This window comes from Geotrypetes seraphini, chromosome 7 (genome assembly GCF_902459505.1).
Source record: "Geotrypetes seraphini chromosome 7, aGeoSer1.1, whole genome shotgun sequence".
NCBI classification, from domain to species: Eukaryota; Metazoa; Chordata; class Amphibia; order Gymnophiona; family Dermophiidae; genus Geotrypetes; species Geotrypetes seraphini.
The window spans coordinates 118549836-118573986 of record NC_047090.1 but is presented as its reverse complement, the minus strand read 5'-3'; the positions used below and the strand labels follow the sequence as shown (position 1 = coordinate 118573986).

At 43.7% G+C, this 24151-nt stretch overlaps 2 protein-coding genes across 3 annotated transcripts in view; one reads left to right on the top strand and one right to left on the bottom strand.

Annotated features, from left to right (window-relative positions):
* OIP5 (Opa interacting protein 5) lies at positions 1-22664 on the bottom strand. Its single transcript, XM_033953011.1, has 5 exons — positions 22196-22664; positions 18314-18380; positions 9440-9562; positions 1480-1561; positions 1-983 (listed from the first exon to the last, which is right to left on the bottom strand). The coding sequence occupies exons 1-5, from the start codon at positions 22437-22439 to the stop codon at positions 891-893; spliced, it is 609 nt and encodes a 202-aa protein (XP_033808902.1). The 5' UTR covers positions 22440-22664; the 3' UTR covers positions 1-890.
* Positions 22665-22797: 133 nt separating this feature from the next.
* NUSAP1 (nucleolar and spindle associated protein 1) overlaps positions 22798-24151 on the top strand; it is a 141576-nt gene continuing 140222 nt past the window's right edge. The window contains exon 1 of one of the 2 annotated variants that reach the window (XM_033953010.1): positions 22798-23161. In XM_033953010.1, the coding sequence (XP_033808901.1) occupies positions 23069-23161 (93 nt within the window). In that variant the 5' untranslated portion in view covers positions 22798-23068. The remainder of the gene's footprint in view (positions 23162-24151) is intronic. The other variant, XM_033953009.1, reaches the window with a different exon arrangement.

Sequence of the window (24151 nt, the reverse complement as noted above, 5' to 3'; positions counted from 1 at the left end):
CACAGTTTTGTAAAAGTGTGTGTGTGTGGGGGGGGGGATAAATTTGGGCCGCCTGGACAAAGGGGTTTGAGTTTAGTCTTAGCTACTGAAGTTAAAAGATAACTTCTTTAATCATGGCTTATTTGATCATTTCCTTTTCCTTCTATTCTAGTAGACCAGTCCAAACTAATGGGTTTTGTTCTCCAACCAGTAAGTGGAGGCACAGAACACAATGTTTGGTTTTCAGGATATGCCTCATGATTCCGCATGATACATTTGCTTACAAGGGAGATATTGAGGCTCATTTTCAAAGCACTTACATTGTATGTGTCTAAGTATTTTGAAAACGAGCCCCATTGTATTCATCTCTCTCATCTATATTTATTAAGGACATGCTGAAACCTGGCTGGTTTGCAACCCTCCAGGATTCAGTTCGATATCCAAGCTTTATATTAGATTGTTTTAACTCAGTACTGCTACGACCCTTTTTTATACATGGCATAAGAACAACTTTTCCCCTTCAGTAAAACAAGACTTAATATTTAGACAACTGAGCATCAAAGAAACCAAATTCTTGCTGACAGTAGTCATACTATTTAACAGGATGCTTAAGGAACTTTAGAAAGCAGAACAGGTTTGTTTTAAATAAAAGGAGAAACTACTTGATACTGCATCAGCACAGTAAGGCCACAGCCAACTGATTTGCAGAATATTCACAAAACATACAAGAGATATTGGATAGAATATAGATGCAGTTTACACATATGGCCCTTGCATGGTCAGTGTATATCTCTGGAAAACTTGACTAGCAATGCAGTCACTTACACAGACAGGTTTGGGAAGGTCTGGAATGAACCAAATAGAGAAAATAGCTTTCCAAATCCATTTTGTTTGGTTTTTGAACTGTGTTCTTAGGCAGCTTCTGTCCTGCTTATTATTAATTCTTCCAGTCTCTGTGTCAGAAGTTCCATGCTATTATGGGCCTTTACCAGGCGTTGTTTAAGCTGGAAAAAGGGAAACCAAGTATCAGTCAAATTATATGCAAAAAAAAAAAAAAAATCAGAGAGGAGCATTTGATGCGCCTTATACACCATAGATACAAGAGATCTGTATCAATCCCTCAGGATTACTAGTATAGATAAATAATCTACCTACCTATGAAGGAAGATGGTACCAACCCCTCCCCACCCCCCCAAAAAAGAGAGAGAAATAGCCAGCCAGCAACTGCTTGTGTTAATAGAAAAGTTTGTCACAATTCACAACACATGTTGCAGCATATATATGGATTTTATTTATAAGCCCATAAATATCTACTCAATAAGGAATCATAGTTTAAACTCAATTGGAGTGGATCTCTTTCCCTATTCCTAAATGATATAGATATACTAAGCTAAGTTGCAGGATCATCAGCTTTAACTCTCTCCTATTACTATTGCTGTAATTTCAAAATCATACACATGCAGGGGGAGATTTTTTGGGGGGAGGGGAAAGACACTTTACCTTATCTATATCTTCTTGAAGACTTGAAATATCAAAATTCAAATCAGAGGCTGGTACTGTAGTTTTTGTTTTAAGGATATAACTATTGTAAAAGAGACAAAAAATGATCACAACTATTGCATGTTTAAAATTTGTACATGGGATAATCAGCATTCACATAAGCAAATTTCCATAAAGGGCAAAAGTTATATACAGTCAAACCTCGGTTTGCGAGTAACCTGGTTTGCGAGTGTTTTGCAAGACGAGCAAAACATTCTCGCAAACCGAGTGTTGACTCAATTTGTGAGCACCCCCACAATAACCGGTATCGCTCCCCCCCCCCTCGAACCGGCACCCCCCATGCGAACAACTTAAACTTACCCCCTGTCTGGCACCGGCACGCAGCCCACAGGACGTGCTGGTGCCGCTAGAAGATCTTCCCTGCTTCTGCCGGCCTTGAGCATGCATCTGCGCTTGCTCAAGGACTTCTAATTCTCCCTCTCGCTGAGATTCTCAGAGATCTCCGATAATTTGATATCAGTCTTTCACTTTGCCACTGAGGTATTCCACCCCCTTTCTTTCAGACCTACTTTAATTCATACATAAAAACTGACAAATTTATCTGAACTGCTGGTTTCAGGTCCTTCCACATCATCTTTATTGTATTCAAGACTATTTGACTAGGCCAATCCAAAACTTCAGTTTTGTTTCTCCTCATTCGGATGTAGACTTGCTTTTGTGTTTTGGATCATAGTCTTGCTGTATAACTCAATTACACTTTCAGTGTTAGTTAATGGACAGATGACTGGACATGCTCTTAGGAATTTCCTAATTCAGTGCAGAATTAGTTATTTCTTCAATAACGGGCAAATTTTCCAGGTCTTGAAGTAGCAATGCACTCTTATACCACTTCACTGCCACCATGTTTGGCTGCTGGTATTTTGTTCTTACTTTGCAAAGCTGTATTTGCTTTATGCCAGATATAATGGGACCTGTGCTGTCCAAAGAATTCCACTTTGGACATGATCCCCAAGCCTTTTAGAACAATATTCTATGGACGGGTCTGCAGAATCCCATTTTTTTGCTCAGCTTGTCTCTTATTGTGGAATAATGAACACAGATATTGACTGAAGCTAGAGTTCTTTAGATATTCTTATGGAATGTTTTGTGACTTCCATTGCAGATATGTCCTAGGAGGGAAATTTTGGCAAGCCAGTCACATAACATAAAGCACAGTTACTTACCGTAACAGGTGTTATCCAGGGACAGCAGGCAGATATTCTTAACGCATGGGTGACGTCACCGACGGAGCCCCGGTACGGACACTTTTAACTAGAAAGTTCTAGTTGGCCGCACCGCGCATGTGCGAGTGCCTTCCCGCCCGACGGAGGAGTGCGTGGTCCCCAGTTAAGATAAGCCAGCTAAGAAGCCAACCCGAGGAGGTGGGTGGGACATAAGAATATCTGCCTGCTGTCCCTGGATAACAGTAAGTAACTTCTTACTGTTCTTACTTCAGACAAGCATATTCTTAATGCATGGGTGACCTCTAAGCGAACAGAGAGGGAAGGAGGGATGGTTGGCCATTAGGAAAATAAATTATGTAACACAGATTGGCCGAAGTGTCCATCCCGTCTGGAGAAGGTATCCAGACAGTAGTGAGTAGTGAACGTGTGAACTGAGGACCAAGTGGCAGCCTTGCAGATTTCCCCGATGGGCGTGGAACGGAGGAAAGCCACAGAAGCAGCCATAGCTCTGACCCTGTGGGCCGTGACAGCACCTTCCAGTGAGAGACCGGCCCGAGCATAACAGAACGCAATGCAGGCAGCAAGCCAGTTGGAAAGCGTCCGTTTAGAGACAGGACGACCTAGACGGTTAGGGTTAGGGTCGAAGGTCAGAAAGAGCTGAGGGGACGAGCGGTGAGCCCTGGTACGGTCAAGGTAGTATGCAAGGGCACGCTTACAGTCCAGCGTGTGCAACGCCTGTTCCCCAGGATGAGAATAGGGCTTAGGGAAAAAGACAGGCAACACAGTGGACTGGTTGAGGTGGAAGTCCGAGACCACCTTGGGAAGGAATTTAGGATGGGTACGCAGAACCACCTTGTCATGGTGAAAAACAGTGAAAGGTGGGTCGGCAACCAGTGCATGCAGCTCACTAACCCTTCTGGCAGAGGTGATGGCATGAGGAAAAGCACCTTCCACGTAAGAAATTTGAGCGAATTTGTGGCATGAGGCTCAAAAGGAGGTTTCATGAGGGCGGATAAAACCACATTCAGGTCCCAGACGACTGGAGGAGGCTTCAGAGGTGGTTTGACATTGAAGAGGCCTCTCATGAACCGGGAAACCAGGGGATGAGCCGTGAGAGGTTTTCCGAGGATAGGCTCATGAAACGCAGTGATGGCACTGAGGTGGACTCTGATTGAGGTAGACTTGAGGCCAGCGTCGGACAGAGAGAGCAAATAGTCTAGTACAGTTTCCACCGCCAATGAGGTGGGATCGTGGTGATGTAGTAGACACCAAGAGGAGAACCGGGTCCACTTCTGATGGTAACATTGGAGGGTGGCCGGTTTCCTGGAGGCATTCAAAATACGACGGACAGGCTGAGACAGATTCTCTGGAGAGGTCAGCCCGAGAGAAACCAAGCTGTCAGGTGGAGCGAGGACAGATTGGGATGCAGTAGAGACTGATGCTGCTGTGTAAGTAGAGTAGGAAACACAGGAAGAGGAATGAGTTCTCTGGAGCTTAGCTGGAGCAGGAGGGAGAACCAGTGTTGGCGAGGCCACCGAGGGGCGATGAGAATCATGGTGGCTCTGTCCCTGCGGAGTTTGAATAACATCCGCAACATCAGAGGCAGTGGAGGAAAGGCATAGAGGAACCGATCCGTCCAGTTGAGCAGGAATGCATCCGGGGCCAGACGATGAGGAGAGAAGAGTCTGGAACAGAAATGGGGCAGCTGATGATTGTGAGGAGCTGCAAAGAGGTCCACCTGAGGAGTGCCCCACCGAGCAAAGATGGAGCGGAGTGTGGGAGGATCCAGAGTCCACTCGTGAGGTTGAAGGATGCGGCTGAGATTGTCAGCCAGGGAGTTCTGTTCGCCCTGGATATAGACAGCCTTGAGGAAGAGACTGTTGGCCGTGGCCCAGGTCCAGATGCGGATGGCCTCCTGACAGAGGAGGGGAGATCCGGTGCCGCCTTGCTTGTTTATGTAGTACATGGCGACTTGGTTGTCTGTGCACAGGAGAAGAACCTGAGGGTAGAGAAGGTGCTGGAAGGCCTTGAGAGCATAGAACATGGCCCTGAGTTCCAGGAAATTGATGTGATGTTGATGCTCCTGAGGGGTCCAGAGTCCCTGGGTGCGAAGATCTCCCAGGTGAGCTCCCCATGCATAGGGGGAGGCATCTGTGGTTATGATCATGGAGTGAGGGGGTAGATGAAAGAGTAGACCCCTGGAAAGATTGGAGGAGTTCAACCACCATTGAAGAGATTGCTGAAGAGACGATGTCACAGAGATGAGATGAGAAAGAGGATCCGTGGTCTGTGATCATTGGTTGGCTAGAGTCCACTGAGGTGTCCTGAGGTGGAGTCGCACCAGAGGAAGCACATGGACCGTCGAGGCCATGTGGCCCAGGAGGATCATCATCTGCCGAGCTGGAATGGAGTGATGAAGGAGCACCTGACGGCAGAGGTGGAGTAGGGTCCGTTGGCGGTCGGAGGGGAGAAACGCCCTCATCAGAGTGGTGTCGGGAACGGCTCCAATAAACTGAAGTCGATGTGTGGGAAGCAGATGCGACTTGGGGTAGTTGATCTCGAACCCCAGGAGATGGAGGAAGGAGATGGTGTGCTGAGTGGCTTGTAGCACAAGTGGAGACGTAGGTGCTTTCACCAACCAATCGTCCAAGTAGGGGAACACCTGGAGGTTGTGAGACCTGAGAAAGGCCGCCACCACAATAAGGCACTTGGTGAACACCCTGGGCGATGATGCCAGGCCAAAGGGTAGCACTTTGTACTGATAGTGGCGGTGCTGTATCTGAAATCGGAGGTAGCGACGTGAAGTCAGATGGATTGGAATGTGAGTGTAGGCCTCTTTGAGGTCTAGGGAACATAGCCAGTCGTGTTGAGAGAGAAGAGGGTAAAGCGTGGCAAGGGAGAGCATTCTGAACTTTTCCTTGACCAGACACTTGTTGAGGTCCCGGAGATCGAGGATGGGACGGAGGTCTCCTGTCTTCTTGGGAACCAGGAAGTAGCGGGAGTAGAATCCCTGACCCCTTTGGTCTGAGGGTACCTCTTCGATGGCGTTGAGAAGAAGGAGGGAGTGGACCTCCCTCAGAGGAGGGAGGATTGGGAGGAGTGGAAAGCAGACTCTATGGGAGGACTGTCTGGTGGAAGAGTCTGAAAGTTGAGAGAGTAGCCGTGGCGAATGATGTTGAGGACCCACTGGTCTGATGTGATGACCTCCCAACGGCTGAGGAAAAGTTGGAGGCGTCCTCCGATAGGCTGAGGAAGAGGCAATGATGGTGGGAGACTGGCCATGCCCTGGAGAAAAGAGTCAAAAGGGTTGAGATGGTTTTGACGGAGGGAGAGGCTTGGCAGGTTGGTGAGACTGGGAGCGAGCCTGAGTTTGATGCTGGTGACGAGGTCGGCGAGGCTGCTGTTGTGGCGGGTTGAGAGGTCTGGCCGAGAACCTGCGCTGGTAGGAAGACTGCTGTCTGTAAGGGCGAGCAGGCGGAGTCTTCTTTTTAGGTTTCACCAGAGTATCCCACCTGGTCTCGTGTGCTGAGAGTTTCTGGGTTGTTGAGTCTAGGGACTCCCCAAAGAGTTCATCACCAAGACAAGGTGCGTTAGCCAGGCGGTCTTGATGGTTGATGTCGAGGTCAGAAACCCTCAGCCAGGCCAGACGCCGCATGGCAACAGCCATGGCAGATGCTCGAGAGGTCAGCTCAAACGAGTCATAAATGGAGCGTACCATGAATTTCCGGAGTTGGAGCAGACTGGAAATGTGCTGTTGGAAGTGGGGGACCTTACGTTCAGGGATGTATTTTTGTAAGGAGGAGAGTTGTTGCACCAGATGCATGTAGAAGGAGAAGTGAAAGGTGTAATTATTTGCCCTGTTGGCCAGCATCGCATTCTGGAAAAGGCGCTGGCCAAACTTAACCATAGTTTTCCCCTCTCTGCCAGGAGGGGTGGAGGCATAGACACTGGAGCCCTGAGTTTTCTTTAAGGTGGACTCCACCAGGAGGGATTCATGGGGCAATTGAGGTTTGTCAAACCCTGGGATCGGAATGACCCGGTACAAGCTATCCAGTTTGCGAGGGGCCCCGGGGACAGTGAGGGGGTTCTCCCAGTTTTTGTAAAAAGTTTCCCGTAGGATGTCATGGACGGGTAACTTAAGGAATTCCTTGGGAGGTTGCTCAAAGTCTAGGGCATCGAGAAAAGCCTGGGACTTTTTAGAGTCAGACTCTAAGGGAATGGAAAGAGCCGCCGACATCTCCCTGAGGAATTTGGTGAAAGAGGACTGTTCGGGTTTTGAACCGGTATCAGCCGCCAAGGGTTCCTCGTCTGTCGACGAAGCGTCTTCCTCGGTACCGGGCGGGGATTCTTCCCATAAGTCCAGGTCCCTGATGTCAGGGTGGCACGGCGGGATGTCGGTGTGGAGGGCTCGGCATGGCGGGTCTTGGAGAGAGACTTGCCGGAGCGTACCGAGGCGGTACCGGGAGAGGAAGACCGGCGCCGTTCCGGGTACCGGGAAGGGTCGGTATCAGAGCGGGCCTGCACCGTAGGATGGGAACGGTGTGGTTCAGCCGAGAGCACTGGCATGGAAGTGTTAAGCGGTACCGAGGGGGTCGACACCGATGGGATTGTGCGAGGCTCGGACCGGTCCGGTACCAGAAGGTGTGGGGCCAACATCGCCGGCAACAGGTGCTGGAGTTGCTGCTGCAGCTGCTCTTGCAATTGGGCTTGGAGTATGGCCGCGATGCGGTCGTCCAGGGGAGGCACCGGTACCGCTTTTTTCTTCTTTGGTACCATAGGTGCCGCTCCACACTCTGGCGATGAGGAGGCCGATGACGAGGCACTCACCGATATTGGAGCGGAGCGTTTGTGGGGTCGGCGCGGTGCCGTGAGGACCGAAGTCGCAGCCATGGCAGGAGGGCGCTCAAGGGAAGTGGAAGGCTTCTTAGCCGGCTTACCTGGGGCCAGCGACCCTGAAGAAGGATCCGGTGGCGTCGAAGTAGTCGGTGCCGACTTTTGAGGTGCCGTCGACGTCGCAGCAGGTTCCATGGCAGACCCGGTACCGAAAAGAATATTTTGCTGGATCTGCCTATTTTTCAATGTGCGCTTTTTAAGAGTAGCACAGCGGGTGCAGGTGTCAGCCCGATGATCCGGACCCAAGCACTGCAGGCACCAATTGTGCGGGTCGGTGAGAGAGATCGGGCGTACACACCGCTGGCACTTCTTAAAGCCCGGCTGAGGGGGCATGAAGGGAAACACGGTCTCCGCAAAATCGAAGACGGAGGCCTGTATGGTGGCAACAGGCCTTGTCGGGGCCGGCCTGAAAAAATAAAAAGAGAAGTAACCCGAAGGGAAAATAGAGAAAAAAAAAACGAAAAATTACGCGAGCGGGAAGGCAGAAACTGATTTTTCAACGGCCGTTGAAAACACATGCGTCTTCTTCGCTCCGCGGAAACGAAGAAACTGGGGACCACGCACTCCTCCGTCGGGCGGGAAGGCACTCGCGCATGCGCGGTGCGGCCAACTAGAACTTTCTAGTTAAAAGTGTCCGTACCGGGGCTCCGTCGGTGACGTCACCCATGCGTTAAGAATATGCTGCCTGCTTGTCCTGGGATAACATAGTAAATGACAGCAGATAAAGACTCAAATGGTCCATCCAGTCTGCCCAACTGTACCCTCTGCCCAGTACCCTCTGCCCAGTACTGTGCTTAGGTTAACTGCAGGGGTGTCACCCATGCGTTAAGAATATGCTGCCTGCTTGTCCTGGGATAACATAGTAAATGATAGCAGATAAAGACTCAAATGGTCCATCCAGTCTGCCCAACTGTACCCTCTGCCCAGTAACCTCTGCCCAGTACTGTGCTTAGGTTCCATCTACTGAAGTCTCCAGCCAAGCTCACTCCAGCCCATCTAAACCATCCCAGCCTCCAGGGAAGATTTAGTGTTCTAAGTCTTCTCCATTTGGACATAATGGCTTTCACTGTGATTTGGTAGAGTCAGAGTTCTAGAAATGGCTTTGTAACCCTTTATAGGCTGATATATATATTCCAACAGCTTTTTCTTTTAATCTGATCTCTTTTGGAATGTCCTTAGATTGTGGCTTAAGGACCTTGTAGAAACTTTGTGCTGACTCCACTCTATTGGAAAGGTTCAATACACAGTAGCTGCAATTGAGCCCTATGGTCTATTGGATAACTGTGTTCCTTAAATAAATGGAGTAATTTAAAGCCTGTGGTAGGATGTTTACTCCCTTTACTTATTATATATTTTATTTAAAAATAAAACCATTCATTCAGTGGACCTATATGCAATAGCAAGGGAGAGGAGGAAGAATGTTCACACTACCATAGTCTTAAACACCCCTTGCTCATAGACCACTTAACATCTGGTTTTATAGCCCACTAACATCTTGCAGTTCAAAATGGGTTATAACAACATCAAGAGCCAGAACAGTCCTTTAGAGAAGCAAAAATAAATAACGATAAAAAAAATCCCCAACAAAAAACTTTAGTAATACAAATACAAAATTACCCTTGTCTGGAGGTATCAGTTGGTGCCAACAAAACTAAACCCATTTCAAGTAGTCCTTCTGCCCCCCACCTATTATATATGGTAAGTTAAGATGTAAGAGAAGGCTATTCCTTTTTTTTTTTGTCAAAACAGAGTTCTAATATATAAAACATAAATTTTCTGGGATAATATGTAAATGTGCAGCACCAACATTTCCCACTATCTAACCTTTCATGATATGTCCTTACCAGGAGATGTTCTGCTTTAAAAAGCAAAAAAGTTCTCGAAGGTGAGCAACAGATGCAAATGCAGAGAAAAGGCTAAATCCTACTTTCATTGTACACGAACGACAGTGGAGCACGTGATATGAGCTAAAGAAACAAGAAAAGCTTCAGTGGGTTTCGTTTGTTTTGTAGAGTACATCATCAAATTCAATGCATTTTATACATTCTTCCTTCTCCCGCCAACGTTTTATCCATATTTTTTAAAATAACTAGTTTAGGAATACATCTTTTCATTAATGATAAACACAAATTCACAAAACAAGTATAGTAAAACCTTGGATTGCAAGTAACTTGGTTTGCAAGTGTTTTACAAGACAAGCAAAACATTTTATTAAATTTTAACTTGATATAAAAGCAATGTCTTGCAATACAAGTACATACAGTATACACACATCACAACTGAGCCGATGGTTCTTCTCTCTCTGACGCTGCAACAGTGTAGTGACTGTTCTAAACGAGCGAGGTCTTGTAATACAAGTACATATAATATTTTGTATTAAAGTTTTGGGGTTGTGGAACGAATCATCTGAGTTTCCATTATTTCTTATGGAGAAATTCGCTTTGATACGAGTGTTTTGGATTACAAGCATGTTTTCGGAACGAATTATGCTCTTAAACCAAGGTTTTACTGAACTGGCTATACCTATGGCAGTAACTCAGCTGCTGAGAGCCAGGTTCAAAGCATGAGCAAAAGAATAACCTGTTGGTTCGAGTTGCAGACTGAAAATCGGGGAATCCAGGATTCCAATCCAATGACTCTGACTTTGGGCAAAGTCCACTTCGCTCTGGGGCATCCGACAGTTTACATTGTAAGCCTCTGTATAACTCCCAGAAATAAAAAAAAATCCCTGCCTTGAAGCAGCAGGTGGATCTCATCTTGTTGGTCAGTATAGGCACGTGAAGCGTGCTAGCCTTTCTGCTGTTATCGACACAAGCAGTTGATGTTCATATTAAGGTAATAAAAAAAAAAAAAAGACTAAGACCAACAATGGTGGCTTTATCAAAATGTACATGGTTTAAAAAACTGGTTTAGATTTTTTTTTTCTACCTGTCCTGGGGACACCACAACTACTTGGATTCTCAGGCTAATCATATTTGTTGTATACAGTCTGAAAATCCAAAACAGCCTAGTGGTTCCCATGACAGGCTTGGAAACATGAGCTATGTTAGCTGGCTGGATCTTATTTTTCAGCAACAAAATTCTGCAGTATAATTCCGAAAGAGTAACCCTTCTACACTACACCTGATCTAACTTGATTCAATCGATATATAATATCTCCTGTGATATGTATTATCTTCTGTGACATGTATTATCCTCTGTGTTATGTACCATTCTGTTAAATTGTTGTATCATAATTCTACTGTTCCTGAAATCTACTCTTATCCTGTAATGTAATTCTACTGGAATTGCCCAGACATCTTCTATATTGTAATCCGCCTAGAACCGCAAGGCACAGGCGGAATAGAAATCCCTAATGTAATGTAATGTAATGTAACCAACCATTCCCCATAAACCTGTTCTACCCCACTCATGGTTTTATAAACCTCTGTTGTATCTCCTCTTAGCTGTGCTTTCTCCAAGCTTAAGAGCCATAACCTTTCCTTATAAACAAGCCATTGCATCTCCTTAGCCTTCTGACCACCCTTTTTTATTTTATATTTCTATTTGGGTCATTCCATGTCATTTTAAGCAATGGTCCTCACCTCACCATTTCAGAAATTAATCTATCAGAATGGAGACCATATGAAAAACTGCAAAAATAATTCAGGACTTCCAGCTTCAATGGTTCTAGCTAGGTACTTGGGACCTAGGTTGGCCACTGATGAAAACAAGATACTGGGCTTGATGGACCTTTGGTCTGTCCCAGTATGGCAATTCGTTTGAGATATTGGCTTCTTTTCCATCGGGGAAGAGGGGTAGCATAGTTCACAACCAACAAAGTCTGGGCACTTTTCAGGTTTTAATACTGCCATTAAATGTGAAATCGCACCACTTATTCAGAATTCTGTGTAGATTCAGAAACTGTAACCCATTTTGAGCTGGGACACATGGCATCTGAGATATTAACTGTCAAACAGGATTTTATTTGTTCTCATGTAACAAAATGCCACTTTAGTAAACCACATATTAAAGAAGAGGATTCATAATTTAATGTACTGGTTAAAATGAGCAATAGGTTTCAATTTCTTGCAGCAGGAAGCTATAGTTTTCTTGATATGCCTCACTGAACATTGTCATACTCTCTAATTGAGTCCACTTCTGAGACAAAGTTTCATCATGTGGGACATATAGTACAAAAATCAAAGGTTTTACATCATTAGAAACAGAATTTGTCCCCGCCCCTGCAGTTAACCATGTGGAAACCATCCCTGTGTCATTCTTTAAGGCTAGGGTTACCATAAGGCTCCAAAAAAGGATGATAGATAGAGACATCCGGGTTTTACTTCCACTGAAAGCAACAGAAGTAGAACCCGGATGTCTCAATCCGTCCTCTTTTTTCTGGAGTCATATGGTAACTCTATTTAAGGCGAGAGGTAAGAATTAGAGTATGAATGGGCACAGCTAGGAAGTGCAAAAAAAAGAAAAGCCTATGGCCCTCTTTTACTAAACAGTGGTAGAGGTTTCTACCATGGCCTGGGGCACTAATACTCTGATACTGCTCAAACGCTCATTGAATTCTTATCAGCATTGGAGCATTTAGTGCTCCAGACCATGGTAGAAACCTCTACCAGAGTTTAGTAAAAGAGGGCCTATATACTTTTTTTACATTTTGCCTGCAATACTATATGGTCAAGAACACGTTAAGGTCAATGTGAATTGTTATACAATTTGGAGGTTTTACATATACCATGAATGAAATTGGTCTGGGATAAGAACATAAGAGATGTCGCTGCTGAGTCAGACCAGTGGTCCATCATGACCAGCAGTCCGCTCATGCGGCGGCCCTTTTGGTCAAAGACCAGTGCCCTAACTGCGACTAGCCCTACCAGCGTACGTCCTTGTTCAGTAGGAACTTGTCTAACTTTTTCTTGATCCCTGGAGGGTATTTTCCCCTATGACAGCCTCCGGGAGAGCTCCAGTTTTCCACCACTCTCTGGGTGAAGAAGAACTTCCTTACGTTCGTATGGAATCTATCCCCTATCAACTTTAAAGAGTGCCCTCTCGTTCTCCCTACCTTGGAGAGGGTGAACAACCTGTCCTTATCTACTAAGTCTATCCCCTTCAGTACCTTGAATGTTTCGATCATGACCCCTCTCAATCTCCTCTGTTCGAGGTAGAAGAGGCCCAGTTTCTCTAATCTGTCGCTGTACAGCAGCTCCTCCAACCCCTTAACCATCCTAGTCGCTCTTCTCTGAACCCTTTCGAGTAGTACCATGTCCTTCTTCATGTACGGCGACCAATGCTGTACTCTACGTGAGGGCGCAACATGGCCTGGTACAGCAGCATGATAACCTTCTCCGATCTGTTCGTGATCTTTCCCTATGCACAGGAAGAGTCCCCTTGGACTGGAAAACTGCCAACGTAATCCCACTCCACAAAAAGGGCTGCAGGACAGAGACAGCAAACTACAGACCAGTGAGTCTCACGTCTATAGTGTGCAAACTCATGGAAACGCTGATCAAACGGAACCTTGACACAATTCTAGACGAGGAAAACCTACGTGACCCCCACCAACATGGGTTCACCCAGGGTAGATCCTGCCAATCTAATCTGATTAGCTTTTTTGACTGGGTTACTAGACAACTGGATGCCGGAGAATCACTGGACGTGGTATATTTGGACTTTAGTAAAGCATTTGATAGCGTCCCACACCGAAGGCTTTTGAACAAGTTGAAATCGATAGGATTAGGAGACACTCTAACTGCATGGGTTGGGGATTGGCTGAGCAGTAGACTTCAGAGGGTGGTGGTGAACGGTACCCCATCAGAGGCGTCGGACGTAATCAGTGGGGTGCCGCAGGGCTCAGTCCTGGGCCCGATTCTATTCAATTTATTCATAAAGGATATGACGCAAGGACTTAAAGGAAGGATAGCACTGTTCCGCTGACGACGCCAAACTTTGCAACATAGTAGGCAAAACTTATTACCTGATAATATGACACACGATCTACTGCTGCTGGAAAGATGGTCAACTACTTGGCAGCTAGGCTTCAATGCTAAAAAATGCAAGTTAATGCACCTGGGTAGGAGAAACCCGCGTAGAACTTATGTACTGAATGGTGAGACCTTGGTTAAGACCACGGCAGAACGCGATCTAGGGGTGATCATTAGTGAGGACATGAAAGCTGCCAATCAAGTGGAGAAGGCTTCCTCCAGGGCAAGACAAATGATGGGTTGTATCCGTAGAGGTTTTGTCAGCAGAAGACCTGAAGTCATGCTACCTTTGTACAGATCCATGGTGAGGCCTCACTTGGAGTACTGTGTTCAGTTCTGGAGACCACACTACCGTAAGGACATACGGAGGATCGAGTCAGTTCAGCGAATGGCGACCAGGATGGTCTTGGGGCTCAAGGATCTCACGTATGAAGAAAGACTAAAAAAATTGCGGCTGTACTCACTTGAGGAAAGAAGAGAACTGGGAGACATGATTGAAACGTATAAATACATCACGGGACGTATCGAGTCTGAAGATGATATCTTCTGTCTCATGGGACCCTCAACCACCAGAGGGCATCCGCTGAAAATCAAGGGAGGAAAATTTCATAGCGACTCCAGAAAGTACTTCTTCACTGAGAGAGTGGTGGATCAGTGGAATAGACTCCCACTGCAGGTGATTGAGGCCAACAGCGTGATGGATTTTAAGAGGAAATGGGATACTCACGTGGGATCTCTAAGGGAATGAACTCTAGGGGGCGGGCACTTGGAATCGGCAGACTTGGTGGGCTATAGCCCTTTTCTGCCGTCATTTTCTATGTTTCTATGATCCCCTTCTTTATCATTCCTAGTGTTGGTAGCTTCAATATTGATATGGCTACACACAGAAGGACTTCCGAGTCTTTTTCCTCCATATCAGATTTTTTATGTAATGTTTAGGGTACTTTAGAATTCCACTTATTTTGGGTTTATTTTATATGATCCCCATATGAAAAGGCTGTTTTAGGTGAAATATGTGTCTGTATGAATACAAAGCTGCTCCCGCTGGGATATTGAGGTAAGCTTTACCAATCTTGTTCATTTTAAATAATTGCTAAGTACTAAAAGATAAAACGTGATAGCTTTTCCTATATCCTTGATACAGTGATTTGCTGAAAGTGACACGGTTACAAGTACGTGAGATTAATTATCAAAAGTGGGATTTTATTCAATATCTTAGAAACCATACGTCTCAGCTCAAAATGGGTTGCAGTTTCTGATCTACACAAAATTCTGAATGAATACAAACTTCATGGCTGTGGGGTACTTAATGGCAGGTAAGACCTAAAAGGTGCCCTGAAAACTGCACTGACCGCCCACTGAACAACAAGTCAATATCTCAAAAGCTGTTGAAGGTAGAAGTTTGAAAAGTTTTCAGTTTTTCATTTTATATATTGGTCTCCATTCTGGTGTAGATTATCATCAATTTCTGAAATGTTAAGTGGGGAGGTTTCCAAGTTTTGTTTTAATTTATATGGAATGATCCATCTTTTTGAGCTAGAGACCAGAACTGTGTACAGTACACAAGTTGTGATCACCCAGAGGATTGATTGAAGCCAATCTTGTTCCAATAGCTGAAATATAATTTGGACCAAGGACAAAACATTTAGGGATAAATAATCCCTGTGCTATTTAGATGTGGGAGGACATAGCAAGACTAGAGCAGTGGGCAAATCCTCACAATTTGCCAATGATTTTGAGAATTATGCAAATTAATCTTTCAGAAGGAAATTGTTGAAGACCTGCCTTTTAGAAGAATTACTAACAAGGCTACAAGAGCTGGTTGTCTCTGAAATACTCTTTACCAACCATACAAGTGGTATTTTAGTGTTTAATCAGGTGGTTTACTAGAAGATATTTTGTTTGAGTTTAGACATCATTGATGGATTAGAGTACAGGAGGATATACCTTCTGAGGGATATTGATGACTGGATGTGAATTGGACAGTGAACTGTCAGCATTTTAAAATATATCTTAGGAGATGTAGGTTTTTCAAAATATTATCGATGGGTCTTGAGAGAGTACAGTTGTAATAGGGTTTTTAAAGTTTTGCACTGTTACTGTTTTTAGCTAATTTTAATTGTTAACTGCTTAAGATGATATCTTTGGGATATAAGCTTCCAAACTTCCATTCTACAAACCAAAAAGCAAAGTTAACATAAAAAGGTAAAAAACCCTCCAACACACAAACCCCATTTTGAGAGAGGAAGACTAATGCACATAATTTGTAAAAACAAGTCAATATTGTAAAAGGCAAAAGATTTATTCGATCTGAAGAGAAACCAGAGATTATAACAAGTCAATATTGGAAATAATTCTTCCACTTAATACTGTTGGGGATGCATAACCCACTTGTCCAGGAATAAAGCAGGACTGTACAAGAAACATCCGCTATAATAAAAACCTTAGCGCGCATGCGCACTTCAATCTCTGTGCGGCCATGATCCGTGGCTCTGTGCTCTTGCATGCGCAGTAGGAGCCTGTGGCGGTTTGCGATGCATTCGGCGGTTTCTCCAGCAATGTTCCTGCAAAAGGAGCTTGCGGCAGGCCCTGCCAAAGCTGGGAACCTGCAACGGTTGAGGCTTTCGTCCGGTGGTTTCTGAAGATGAAAAAAAAAAAAAAAAAGAACCTGCAGCTGCCCCTGCCAAAGCTGCTTCTGAAAACAAAACAAGGGAGACTTCTCAGATAAGTCTGCTTGGGGAAGGGAACTAGGGGACGCAGGGAGGCAAGAAAGAAAGAAAGAAATCTCAATAAGTATACTTTGGAGGAAAGGCAGGAGAGGGATGATATCATAGAGACGTTTAAATATCTACCTGGCATAATTGCGCATGAGGCATGTTTTTCATTTGAAAGGAAATTCCAGAATGAGAGGGCGTAGGATGACGTTATAGGGCGATAAGCTCAGAAATAATCTAAGGAAATACTTTATTACAGAATGGGTGGTAGATGCATGGAATAGTCTCCCAGAAGAGGTGGTGGAGACAGACTGTGTCTGAGTTCAAAAAAGTGTGGGATAAGCACATGGGATCCCTTAGGGAGAAGAGATAGTGAATGCTATAGATAGGCAAACTGATGGACCATTTGGCCTTTATCTGCATTCATATTACTATGTTTTTAGTTCACAATAAAGGAATCAGAAACTGGTTTTGCAAACTCCAGAATATACCCCTAGCATATCACCTCCAGCATCCACTGTTTGGAGGAGATGTGGGCCTATGTTGTGAAAATGAGAGAGTGAATGTCTTCTATGCTCCAGAAGAACCTGGCTGATTCTCACTGTGTTGAAAGACTGAAGTCTGTAGATCTCCTGACCCCATGAAAAGACTCCAAAGGGGCTGCCCTAACAGGCTGCCATCCATAGATCTGGACCTGCTCTGATCCCCTTCATTTGGGAGCCATTGGATCTTGGCTTCACCCAGATCCTTTGTCAGTTTTTAAAGGTATTCTCAAAAGAAGAAATGGCCCCTGAAGGAGCCTTGCTCAAGGTACCTCAGAGGCTGTGTCAGCTGCCCAATGCCTTAGCCACAACCAACACTGGCCACCATTACCAATGCTACTGAATGAGTTGCCAGAGAGGAATTAGGGCAAGGGAGAGGGCCTCTCTGCAAAGCTAGAGAACCTCAAGTGCTTAGTGGACCCTCTAAGGGGCCCAAGGCCCTCAAAATCCACTCATTTTTTTAATTCAAATTTTACAAGCATAAATCTTGACAAAGAAAATAGGATTACAATTGCAACAAAAATATAAAGAAATCTATATCCAACAAAATTTACTTATGTCACAATTTAAACCTCATAAAAAAGGAAAATTAGAAGAGACTGAGGAATGATGTGGAAAAACCAGGAAATAAAGGAAAATTATACATGAAAGATAGACTTTTTTCTTGCAGTTTCCGTGCAAATCTATTATCAAAGTCGATGAGAAAACTTTTGCATTCCTTAATCCTGAGCATTTGAAAAATTTCTTGGAAGCAAGGAAACCTCTAGTTCCAATAGCAGTCTCCACACCCTCAAACGTGAATACTGCAAAGATTAATGATTCTTAACATGTAACCCGCCAGTTATAAATCAAAATCCACTACTTACTAGGTTCTGTGCCCTTAAAGGGGGGCACTTAGCCATAGCCAAGGCCTGTAAATGCATTGAAGCAGTGGCTCCAGAGTTAGGCTGATGTCCCTTTGTTGCATTCAAACAATGTCCTCAGCCAACATTTATATTCTGCTTATTTATGAATCTAAACAAGTTACATAATTACATATATAATCAAAACATATGACGGGAGCTCACGGCAGCCATTTCCTATGAGTGATCTGCACAGGGCAGGAGCGTAGGAAGATCGCTCCTGCCCCGAAAGCCTGCTAGACCACCAGGTACGGTTCCAGGGAGTCTTAGAAGGCTTAAGGTAAGGTCCGGGATTCCAGGGGAAGGCGGGTCAGAACCGGCATGAATATTAATCATGTTTTTTTAATATTCGCGGGCTGGCTCTGCCCCTAACCCCTGTGAATATTGAGGGAGAAGTGTAGAGAAAACCTGGAGAATTCTAGGCTACACTAGTAATGTTTCTGGAATAACTCAGTATCTCTACCTCCTTTTGCTGGTAGGGAGACTCAACCCACTCATCTGGGCTAGTCTAGCAGTACTGAAATGAGCTCCATACCTGAAATGAGCTGCACTGGCTATAAACATACTCACAGCTACAGTACTTACCATCCATTCAGAGGCCCCTCATAATCAATCACAAGACAATCTTCGCAAACAACTTCATCAGTAACACCTGAGAAAGAGAATTAAAGTTTGTCACCAAGATAAAATACTTGCATACCACTGCAGAGAGGGTGTTGCAAATATTTAAAACAATTCCTTCCATTAGGTATGTTTACCCTCTTCCCCCCCCAATAAGGTTGCCACAACTTTGTCAGCTGCATTACCCTTTTTAAGGTAGCATAAAAAAATGACCTAAAAATAGGGGATGAAGATCAGTTTTTAAAAATCATACTCTTATTTATAAACACTATATCTTGCTATTCATTGTTGGCTCTAAGTGATACCAAAATAAAAACATAAGAAATAAAATATAAAAATTAAGCTGTAACTAAATAAGCTTGAGCAGTCAACAAATGCAAAGCTCGGTAAACAAATAAGATAATTTAGGCATCAAGCATGTTGGTTTGCAATTTAGTATCAAAAAGGCAAAACATTCTGTACATAAGGCCCTCTTATAGAGGCCATCCGACTGTGTGTGTTCTTACCCCATAGGCATATCACAATGAAGAGCTGCCCTTGGTTTAAAGGTCTTAATGACCGGGCTGGGCAGTATACAGGCAAAGGAACAGTTTAAAGATAAAAACATCTTTTCCACAGCTTTGATTACCAGCTGACGGATGACCTTAAAATTATTATGCCACTTAACCAATGAACACAACCCAAGTGATACCTGCATTCTGAATCATCTGAAGTGCTTTAAGTGAGGAAACTAATACAAAGAAAAATGAAGAGGGGGGGGGGGTCCAAAATGGTGTTATAGAAAACTTGATAATTCAAAGTAATAAATAGCCTACACTACAAGAGAGGGGTCATAACATGTAAATTAGAAGAAAGAGACCTACTCTCAATTCTAGGAACTATTTTGAACCTACGGGCTTTCAAATTTGTACTGCTTAATTAATATTGGTTAGATACACCAAGAACTTTAAAGATTTAATAGCAGAGGATAGTTATCAGTTCATGGGAACTTATTGACAAAAAGTCAGAGGTTCACCAGGATATATCAAGCATAAAGCACCCTAAAGTGCATGCAAGGTTACCACAAACATTATTTAAAGCCATCCTCTAGCTTAAAAAAACAATTTTATGTGTATAAAAATCTAATAAATATAAATTCAGGTGTGCAAAAATTGATGCTAATAATAATAAAGTGCCCAAAGTGTCAAGTGCAAAGTCACATCGTTCCAGAATTTCAATTCAATTCAGGAACGATGTGACTTTGCACTTGACACTTTGGGCACTTTTATTATCATCATCAATTTTTGCACACCTGAATTGTGGTGATAGGATTATGATTTTTCCGGACGTGGCCCGGCTGACACAATTGAGGAGAAAGGCCTTTTTGGTCATGAAACCTAGGGCTCCTATTACTAAGTTGCGATAGTGGTTTTAGCGCGCACTTAATGTGCGCAGAATTACCACGTACGCTAGACGCTAATGCCAGCATTGAGCTGGTGTTAGTTCTAGTCACGTAGTGTGGGTTTAGTGCATGCTAAAAATGCTATCGCAGCTTAGTAAAAGGAGCACCTAGAGTTGTGAGTCCGGGGGCCATGTTCTTGCTAAAGTATCCATGTAAATGTCTGCTTCATTTACAGAATAAGGATTATGTATTTGTGGAGGCAACACAACTTGAAGCATTTCTTCATGCAAATGAGAAATACAGTAATATAATACTATTTTCTTTGTTCAATTTTTGACTTAAGGACATAGATTTATTATTAGTGCCTATTAGTATTGGGGATTTATTCCCAATTTTTTCCTTTTAAAAGTTAACACACTTTCTCTCAATAATGTGGGCTAGATGGACTTTCAAAAATATGGAGGCTTTGAAGTATCAAAAGTTATTTTTTTTTTCCTTTTTTATACCATGACCTTTACTTTGTGTAACAACATTGTTTGAAATATTATTTTAAAAAGACAAGACAGATGTTTCCAAGAATAACTGACACCAAGATTAAAGAAGGCATTCTTGTTGATCCACACATCATCAACGAAGAGAAATTTGAAGATCTGTTAATCGGGCCAGAGAAAATCGCTTGGAAAGCATTCAAGGATGTTGTTGAGAATTTTCTTGGCAGCTACAGAGCACTAAACTATATTCAATGGGTTGACAAACTTCTTAGAGCATACAAAACCATGAAGCGCAACATGTTACTGAAGATGCACTTTCTACATTCACACTTGGGACTTCTTCTCTGCAAATCTCAGTGCAGTCAGTGATGAACATGGCAAAAGGTTTCACCAGGACATTTGCTACTATGGAAAAAAGATATCAGGGCAACTGGAATCCATCAATGCTGGCTGACTATTGTTAGACACTGCAACGAGATGCAGAGGACACAGCGTACAAACAAAAATCTGCTGGAAAACATTTTTAGCCACAGCGAACTATCACAGTGTATCAGAAACTTTGTGCATTTAAAAACATATAGTCAATTAAAGATACCATTGTGTTTCTCAAAATTCCTACATGATACAGTCAGTGGGTTTCTTCCAGGTACTTGTAACCTGTGGAAACAGGACACTGGGCTAGATGAACCATCTGACTCAGTATGGCTATTCTTATGTCATGTTCTAACCTCCTGCCCCAGCCATGCAGATCTCCTCTCTGTCCTACCCTCCCCAGCCTTTAACCAGTCTCATTCTTCTCTCTCTTGCCATCAATTTCCTTCACACTGCTTCTTTCCTGCAGCTTGACCCACATAGTACAGAAAGTTCAGGTACTTGCACAGTTTCAAGTCTTGTGGGACTTAATTGAAACTGCATGAGTGCCCAAATTTCCTGTGCTGTTTGACTCAAGCATACAATAGTGATCTGAACTGCTGCATGCAAGAGAAAAATGCTACATAGGCACTGGCAGCACAAAAATAAGTAGAGAAAAATTTGGGGATTTAAGCACCAGGGCTTTGTCCAGTTTGTCTTAATCTTTATTCAGTTGGGACTATATGATCCTTACAGACCTTTAATTTTAATACAGTAGCAATTCTTAAGAATTAAGTACAAACATGCTTTGCATCCACAAAAAACTTAAATAGGAAATACAGATCATAACTTCCATGGAGGAACATGTTAGTTATCGTACATAAAAGGCATGATATATATCTTGCCTATATACAGGAATTACTGAGTGATATCTGTAAATTGGGAGAAAAGATATTGAGGGGAAGGTTTTTCAGAATTACTGGGAGGAATCGTGGGCTAACGTTTCCTGCCCACATTGCATGGGAAACTTTAAACCAGGTCCAGCCATAAAAGGGTTTGTTAAAAGGCCCAGAATGGCCTTATGGTGTAAGTAGGAAACTTCTACAGAAGGAGAGAGATCAATGGGCAGGAAACCATGAAATCCTGGTGATGAATAAAGGATGAGGGAAAATGAAAGAATGAAGTTAGAAAAGGAGGTTATTGTGCAGGAGGAAAAGGATATATGGGGACGGGAGGACACCAAGGTTGGGTAGGAAAGAAAGGAAAATGAGTCAGTGGGACAAGCGGTTGATAGGAGGAAAATGGAAAGTTAGGAGTTTTATGTATTTGTCATAACTAGATTGTAAGTTCTTTCGACCAGGGTCTGTCTATGCTCTATTCCATGTTTGATGCCTAGTAGCGCTATAGAAATGATAAATAGTACCGGTAGTAGTAAGAAAGAGAAAAGTAAGTTGTTGGACATTGTGCATATGAGAAAAAGAATGGGGAAGAGTTAAAAAAAAGAAGTAAATGTGTGTGTGTGGGGGAGGGGGGGGGGTCAAGTAAAACAGAATCCCCTACATTTCTAGGCTGAAATAACAATTAGATAAAGAACCAGAACCGCAGCGGTGAAAATCCACTTACGGATACAGCTGACAGCTCCAAGTTGCTCACCACCCCGGCACAGCTGCAGAGAGTCTCCCAGCACTGCGTTACACTGCCTGCATTGAAACACGACCAGCTCGTCGAGCCCGACTCCTCGACACGTCGTCGAATCAAAGCTACTATTACTCAAAATCTCACATCTTTCCCGCACCGGGTTGCAAACCGCCGTAAGCCCACAAACATCCTCAACACAGCGCACCTTTCGCTTATCCCTGCAAAGCATCCCGGATATAATCAAACATCCCGCCGAGAAATTACAAGATTCTTCTAATCTCTAACGAGACCGCGAGGGAGCGCGTAGCGATTGGACAGCATTTTCTAAGGTTACACGGTAGTTCCTCCTCTTGGGCGGGGATCTCTGTAACTCAAGCGAGGCACACCGTCTTCTGGGCGTGTCTTTAGGAAAAAGAATAATCGGGAGAACTTTTTTATTTTTATTTTAAATTTGCAAATGCAGTCTTTTACTTCTCATGAGCTATAGGTAATCCTACTAGAAACGAAAATAAATTCAAGTCGAGTTTAAAAAAAAAAAAGATAGTAATTCCTCTATCTTTAAATATGAAAGCGCTCCTCATAATGGGTAGGGTCACTCTTTGAATGACAGCACAACCCAACCTATCTTCCTTAAGAACTTCGTCTGTTGGAGTAGGCTAGTTCTTTGATTGGTTGGTACAGTATTTGATAAACCTCGAACCAATTGTAAAGGGCAATGTGCGACTTTGAATTGAATCCGGCAGTTGTGGATTAAAACTTGTGGGCGCGGGAGCGCGAGTGGCTGTGGTGCATTTAGGGTTTTCAGCGAGCACTTTGGGGAAATTGATAATTTGTCAGCCAGCGCAACCAGATGCTACCATGGAAATCCTTTCAGTTCAAGAGTTGGATGCACTCAAATACTCGGAGCTGCAGAAAGTCGCCAAGAAAGCAGGATTGAAGGCAAATTTGAAGGTGAGAATGGAGAACTGTAGTATCTGGGTTTTTGGGAACTGGCCAGCCAACGCGCAAAGGGTTTTTCTTAGTAACACTCGCTTCTTTAGGTTTTTGCTGTTTCCAGAATGTCCAGACAGGGTGATCTAGTTCCGTATTTTGTCTAAAGCAGGCATAGACTGCCATGGAAAACCACAAGTTTCTTTATGTGATAGATCAGTTCTGGGTTTACGCCGTCATGAAAACCTGGAGCCACTCAAAGCCTGAGTAAGCTACTGTCGGAGACAGCTTTAACCATTAGTAGACCAGGGCTAGAGATCAATCCTTTATGGTTAGCGGAGACCAACCAACCAAGGTAATCATTTTTATAGCGCTACTAAACGTACGCAGCGCTGTACATTAAACGCCCAAGTTCTCTGTTTTTGATGTTGTAGCTGTGTAGTAGACTAAATAGTTGCCTAGAATGAAGTTTCTAAGGGAGAGAGAAAAAGCAACTGTATGTAAACAAAACAATAGAGCTTCCCAAATTGTTGCTGGGGATCCCAAATAGGGTCACAAAACTAGCTTTTGGGTTCTTAGGTGAGATTTCCATAGATGCATAATTATTCTGCACTTCTGGAGGATGGGGAGGGGAGGTCACAACATTATTTGGCTGTGAACATAGGGTCATGGCCATAAAAAAAGCACTACAAATAAATCCTTACTGTCACAAAGAGCAGTTACCACAAAATTTTACTCGCAGGGGTAGCATGCAATTTTCAATAGTCAATGGCTTTTGGAAATTTTTCTTGTTAATATATAACATGTAGATGTACGATATTCCCTGTTGTATGTTTTTACAGGATCATTTGGGGTGGGGTGATGATTAGGTGCTCATGGTTATAGAGTTGATTGTCAAAATCTCAGGGGGGGTGGCTTAAACACCTGAAAATTGAGGGTCATACAAATCTTCATAAAAATTTGAAGGATTGTCTAGGGGTGTCAAATATCCATTCACTAGCCCTGGTTACT